The sequence below is a fragment of the Colobus angolensis genome, unplaced genomic scaffold, assembly GCF_000951035.1.
Source record: "Colobus angolensis palliatus isolate OR3802 unplaced genomic scaffold, Cang.pa_1.0 Scaffold133, whole genome shotgun sequence".
NCBI classification, from domain to species: Eukaryota; Metazoa; Chordata; class Mammalia; order Primates; family Cercopithecidae; genus Colobus; species Colobus angolensis.
In genome coordinates this window covers 2132077-2139043 of record NW_012114411.1, presented here as the reverse complement: position 1 = coordinate 2139043, position 6967 = coordinate 2132077, and the positions used below count along the sequence as shown (strand labels likewise).

At 41.6% G+C, this 6967-nt stretch overlaps 1 protein-coding gene across 2 annotated transcripts in view; it reads left to right on the top strand.

The window, feature by feature from the left end:
* Window positions 1–6967, top strand: part of BEND7 (BEN domain containing 7) — an 83139-nt gene that overhangs the window by 72191 nt on the left and 3981 nt on the right. The window contains exons 7-9 of one of the 2 annotated variants that reach the window (XM_011934237.1): window positions 104–223; window positions 4659–4709; window positions 6416–6686. In XM_011934237.1, the coding sequence (XP_011789627.1) occupies window positions 104–223; window positions 4659–4709; window positions 6416–6429 (185 nt within the window). In that variant the 3' untranslated portion in view covers window positions 6430–6686. Of the gene's footprint in view, window positions 1–103; window positions 224–4658; window positions 4710–6415; window positions 6687–6967 lie in introns of those variants that run through there. The other variant, XM_011934238.1, reaches the window with a different exon arrangement.

Genomic DNA, 6967 nt, shown 5'->3' with positions numbered 1-6967 from the left:
AAAAAAAAAAAAAATACACTTTTTTTCTTTGTAGAATATATATCTGTTTCAGATCTGCATATTTTACTTAAGGTATTCAACAAGATTTTACATTTTCTTTCAGTCTTCACAGAAAAGTACTGTACAGCTCACCATGTGGATAAACTTCCTGGCCCAAGAGACTGGGTACAGATTCTACAGGATCAAATTGAACTGGCCAGAAGGAGGTTTAAGAGAGGCTCAGGTATGACTAAGGTGCAGAAAAAATAATTGGAGAAGCACTTAGGAATTCTTAGACTTTATAAATACAATACTTGGCTCTAGGTTATTTCAGTGTCTTGTCTTTTGAAGGAAATACTGTGTATAATATGGTGTGATTTGATCTCTTAAAGTCTTACTCAAATAAATTTTGAAACACCTTCAGACTAAATAGGAAAAATTATGTCAGGCCATTTACTTTGAATAGTACAAGTGAAAAAGACTGCTAATCTCATTTGTGGTCTAATGCTGTTATATGTGAAAACTGGGTCTCTTTGATGGTTTTGCTTCTGTTTACCTATTGATTTTTATTTGTTTGGATCTGTGTGACTTTATGAAAGTACAAGTTGCTTAAGGTTGAAAAAAAAGAAGAAGAAAAAAAAACTCTTCTACCAGCAACACCACATCAAGTAAAAGGGATTTTAAGTGGGGGGTGTGTATGCACACGCGTGCATGCACAGGTTGTGTGTGTGGGTTTTAAATTCTGGGCTTGGAGATTCTGGGATTATTCTTCCAGGAAAAGTGAGCACCAGGGGAATTACGACTGTTCAGATTTGGTCATTGACATCTCCGCTTCCCCAAGGTGACGGTGGGGGCCACCTTCCTAGTGGAGAATCCCTGTGTAGTAAGCTTTCTCCCGTCAAATAAGAGTAACTATCTCTAGGAGGCCACACATCTCTAGATAAGATTTTTAAATTTCATATATATTAGTGTAGCCATTATGGAAAGCAGTATGGAGGTTCCAGAAAAATTAAAAATAGTTGGGAGGCTGAGGCAGGAGGATTGCTTTAGCCCAGGAGTTCCAGACCAGCCTGGGCAACATCTCCAGATGTTTTGTGAAGATGGAGACCCTATCTACACACACACACACCCCTTAAAAATTAGCCAAGCAAGATGGCATGAACCTGTTTTCCAACCTACTTGGGAGGGTAAGGTGGGAGGATCGCTTGAGCCCAGGAGTTAGAGGCTGCAGTGAGCTGTGATTGGCCACTGTACTGCAGTCTGGGTGACAGAGTGAGACCCTGTTTCTTTAAAAAAAAAAAAAAAAGTGGGGAAATTCTGTAGAAGGCTTCCCTCAGGGACCCAGAAAGACCTTGCTGGCAGTGGATCATGTGACTAAGAAATACAGTTTAAATGTCGTTCTGGTGCCTTCCCCATGCTGCACATTTTAGACATAAACACAGCTTCTTTTCTGTCTATCGTCAGATGCTGAGACCGATTATTATGAGCTCTAGTCTCTATTCCCTTCCCCTGTCCCACCAGCAAGCAGACAACATGCAGCCAGTAGAGATGCGCCACCACATCCCTCTTCTCTTTCCCACAAGCAGACTGGCCGGGGAACACATCCCCTAACCATGCCTCATTTCTGTTAATTCATATCACAAATGCCCATTTCCCCCCCCAGGTTTGCCCACTTCTACAGGATGAGACCCAAGCCACATCCTGCTCCCCACCCTTCCCCTCCTCGAGGAACCTCCACTCACTTGCCCGTTCCTGCCCCTTACGCATCAGAATATTTGATGTTGGACGTTGTAACTTTTGACCACTGGCTTAGATGATCTGCCCAGATACTTGTGATCGGCTCCCTTGGCCCTTCTCTTCCGCGTTCCTAGCAGGTTCTACTAGCAACTGAGAAGTAGAAAGTGGCTGTAAGACAAAACCAACCCTGACAAGCAGACCCAAATGACAGCACAGCAGCAATGACCTGCCAAATGCAGTTTTTCTCCCCATTTTGTCAAATCCTGTTCCACATCATTCTCCTCTAGGGCACAGAAGTGGGGCTCCAGCAAATCGAAAATAGAGCTACTTGTATTTCCTTCCATGATGATGGTAGGAACTGAGGGGTCTGGATCAATAATATTACCTGCTCTCATGCTTTTTGTCTTGATAATTTTCAGTCTAAATGATAATACAAACAGTGTCGCATAGAGATTGCACAACTTCAACCTTATTTATCATATCTAGCTCCATTCCTGGAATGAGGTAGAGACTCTGACTCCACAAGCTAATTGGCTACCACTGAAGGAAGCCTGCACTGCCTCTAGAAAGAAAAGAAATGCCCCACACAGATTTGAAAGGCCGTTATGCAAATCCAGATAGAAATTCATCTGGGGCTGTTGTCACATGAGATAATTTTTTATTCTGTAACTCCAGTGATTCCTTTCCTGGTGTGCATTTTTATCATTTTCATTAGATGATTTTCTCAGAGCTAAAATCACAATATATCGTGTTAGATCTCAGAGTAAAGATGTCACTGCTGTTAAATGTTTATTGCACTTGCTCAGTCTTTTCCAAATTTACCAACTTGATTGTCACCGGGGAAGAAAGAGTGTGAGCTTGTTGTTGCAGATAGATGTTATAATTAAATTTGAGTAACACAACAGTGCCTTCATCCTTGACTCTCAGCCCCTATTCATGCAGCTAGCATGTTCTGATTTATATATAATCATCTATATTTTTTTTGGTTATATATGTTCTGTTCTTACTAAAGCACATAATTGCATAGGCCTGTTTTTCAAAGGGAGGATAGCTGAATTACAAAAGGAAGATCAGTTTATACCCAAAACTGACCTTGTTATAACTAAATGAAAAGCAAGTATACATGTAAAGAAAGTTGCTAAAATATAAAATGAACTAGAACTAGAAGATTTAAGAAATTAGCTCATAATGATGCTTATGGTATGTTTGGACTATTAATAGCAAAGAGATGAATAGCCCAGACATTAACCCGCTTCATGTCCTTGTCATTGTTACTTTCTAGCTGTGTTACCTGGAGTGAGTTTCCTAACCTCTTTCTCACTTTCCTCATTTGTTCAGATGGGCAGAACAACAGACCCACCTTGTAGAGTTTCCTAAGGGTTCAGTGACACAGTGCATGTCAGGTGCCCAGTCAGCATTTAATAAATGATGGAGATTATCATTGTTACTATTATTGAAGGATTTTTAAAATCCTAGGCAATGAGAGAACGACCATGAAGACCATCTGTCTATTCCAACTCGCTCAAACCAATTAGAAGAAAATAATGTCTTCTAAATATAAACATAACATATGTTCATTATTTTTCATATATAAAATAATTTCTAAAAGCCATAGAACAAAATTTAAAATACCTAAAGCCTTTCATCCAGAGGGAAACACAGTTACCATTTAGTATGTGCTGTCTTTTCTCTATAAACCTGTTTCCAGAATTTTAATCTCACCATGCATCCCATGGTTTGACTGAATATTTTTATGTTATTAAATATTCATCTACAACATCATTTTAGTGGTTGCTAATCTTCCCCAACCTAGATTGGTCTTGCATATTTCGTCCCTTCTCAGTGATTTCTCTTTGTGGTGGACCTAGCAGGTTGGCAGACAAGGGGTCTTTCACTCATGCCAGTGAGTGTTCATCTGAGGACAAGATGTTGGAGGATGAAGGAGATGGGGGAGCCTTACAATGTTTCTAGCCATAGCTAAGCCCTGATTATGTTTAAAGCAACAATAAAAACAAGTACGTAGTACTAGTTTAGGCTTCTACCGACTCAGTGTTACAGCGTGGTGCCAAGGCCGACCTCATTCAACAGCCTCACAAGGGCTGCCCACACACATTATGCAGTCAGCAGGGGCCTTCCTGTGGGGACTACCGGCCCTGGGCCACGGAGGGCACCACCGAAACTATCCCAGGGGCCATAATGTGATGTTCTCCCATCCCCACGTGTTACAGGAAACTAACAAGGCCATCCCTTATCAAGAGACACATGAGCACCTTTTTTTTGCATTTAACAGAAGGTTTTTTGTGACTGAAGGATCTACCTTTGGAAAACTCCCAAGGAGATGGATACATTTATCAGAGATGAGGGAAGGTTTGCATTTTAAAATGTGGAAATGGAGAATGTTTTCAAGCAGCACTTGTTCCTTCTTTGTGACCACATTGATGCCAGAGTTAGATTGGCAGCTCTAGGATCTCCATCAGTCATCTCCAAAGAAAGGTTCATTCTCAGGATTTCCTAAGCTGCCCCCCAGGAGTGGTTCTGGCGATGCCAAGTGCAATTCTGCAGCAGGAATTAACTGACACGTTCCCCCAATGACCCTGTTTCAACAATTCACCCCCCATGCTGGTTCGATATTTAAGCCTCTATAAATAAGTGAAAATAAACAGAAATCATCAGTGATCAATAGAATGAGGCTGATAAGATTTTTAAAAATTTTAATATGGGAAAGTTGATTTTATATCACCTACCACCTATATCACCATCATTAAAAAATACTCAAATAATGATATTAACATCTGTAATATGAACCAATGATAGCTGAAAAGGGAAAAGAATGGTGAAAACTTATGCATACTAGAGTTTTTAAAATTACATCACTGTTTTCAGTAGAATGAATGTGCTCCCTGAAACTAATGAGATTTGTGTTTTATGTTTGTAACCAGTAGAGATTGCTGATAGTGATGAAAGACTGGATGGCATTTCTCTACCACCAACAGGTAAATAAAATGCATTTACATTTTCATCACCCCCTGGAAAATACAGCCCACAAAAATATTTGCATTGAAAATGATTTTGACATTAGACACGCAGACACTTGAGCAAAATGCTTCTGCAGTGGACCCAGGCCCTGGGCATTGGAGCTTCTCAAGGCCCCGTATGCAGAGATGATTTCATATTGAATAGAAAAGCATTTTGCTCATACTCTTATTTTCATAAAAATCTCAGAAGAGCAAATCCTAAGAACTAAGTATCACAACATTTTGCCACCCCAAACCTTTGGACATTACAAAATATTTTTAACATGAAATGAGATTTCAGTTTAAAACAGGGACCAGTAATTTTGTGTGATCAAATTCATGGCTAGGCTGTCCTCTCCCACCTCCTCCAAACGGCCTTGGAGCCTTGAGCAATCAATCAATGGACACCCAATGAATACTGTGTTTTAACTGAGCGATCTGAACAAGCCCAGCCATCCGGCGTGAGTGGCACATTCCTAATACCAGGACCAGATCAGCTGAAGACACCCTTCCATGGAAGCATTTGCTGCACACTGTTGTGTTAAGCCATAGACATAATTCCAACTTCATATTATTTGACTCTCTCAGTAATGCTTCTGACCCTGGCTTCCTACCTGTGTATGGGTTCATATCTGAGAGCCAGAGGGGCAGGTGTCTGATCAATGAGCCTTGTGGAAAACAATGTATCCCCTCCATTGGTCACAGGACTCTACTGACTGCCCTCCAAAGGATACCTGAAGATTTTCTGCCCACAAAACCCAGGCACACCCAAAAACCCTCTTACTGAAAAAGCTCAACCGAATGTTTTTTCCTCTAGATTTGGGGTGGTCTGTGTTCATTAAATTCAGCAAACATTAGTGGAGTCTGTAGGCTGTGTAGGAACTAGACTAGGCCATGTATTCATTGACAGCACGTATCCCAAAATGGCAAGGAAAGCCACATTCACAGGTTTAGGATGGGTCTGTGCTAGTGAACTTCAGAGCTTCAGAGCAACAGGAAAATTCAGCAGTGTAAGTGACACGTTGCTTTCTCTGCCACTGAGTAGCTAAGCAACAGATCCATGGACAGATAAATGAAATGAGCTACATAGTGCAAAAAGACCTGCCTACATCAAGTTCTTCCCATATAGAGTCATTATATAAAAGGGATTTCTCTTCTTCTTTGGCTGTGTTTTCACATTTGTGAATTAAGAGAATTGAAAAACGTGATCTCTGTTGTTCCTTCCCAATTTGTCATTCTCTGACCATCAGGGCACTCTTATCAGCCTCATTCTTACCACCCGGGCCCAATCCCAGCAGATCCATGAAATCCTAATCATAATAGACCTCGCCTTCAAAAGGCCCTTCAGGGTAGCACCATGCCGTTCCAGCTATGCTTCCCAAGTGCCCTCCCACCCCAGGCATCTCCACTGCCTGTCCTCCTGCATCACGTGACACAGTGAGCTTTTCTTATTTGAAAACCACTCCCCTTGAAGTTTATATTCACCTCCAAGTGGTGAGTATGGAATGCCTTGTATTTTCCTCTCTGAAGTTGGAGATACCTTTCCAGTGAGAAAATGGAGCCCAGAGGGTGCTAGAAGAGCCTCATGGAACTGAAAAAAAATGTCAAGGATCTGAGAATGAGAAGGAACTTGAGAGATCCTCTAGTCCAATCCCTTCTTTTTATCCAGTCCTTTTATTTTACAGGAAAAAAAGCCTGAGGCCCAGAAACATTAAGTGGCTTTCCCACGGCCTCACAGCTGGTTGACGGCCTGGCCGGAACCCAGGTCCCTCGACTCCCAGCCATGATACCGTGTAGCTTTCTCATACCTAAGCCAAAACCAGCTTTCCTCTGCATGTTTCCTAAAGATCCTAAGAGATGATGGATGTGCTAATCCCTTTAGGAGTCCTCTTCACTGTCTCAATCTTCACAATTAAAATGTTCGTCGTCAGTCAGCCCGGTTCACTGCAGCTGAAACTCATTCCTTCCAGTCTATTCTCAAACTTTACCCAAGGCTGTGAGGTCATAATGAAGAAAATAGTATAACACACCTGCAGGTCTTTTCACTAAACTGTTGATAGATATTTGATACAAATCCCTAAGCAGCATGATAAATAAAAACATTTATCATTTAGAAAAGAGGAAAAGAGGCCAGGCGCAGTGGCTCACGCCTGTAATCCCAGCACTTTGGGAGGCCGAGGTGGGCGCATCACGAGGTCAGGAGATCGAGACCCTCCTGACTAACACGGTGAAACCCC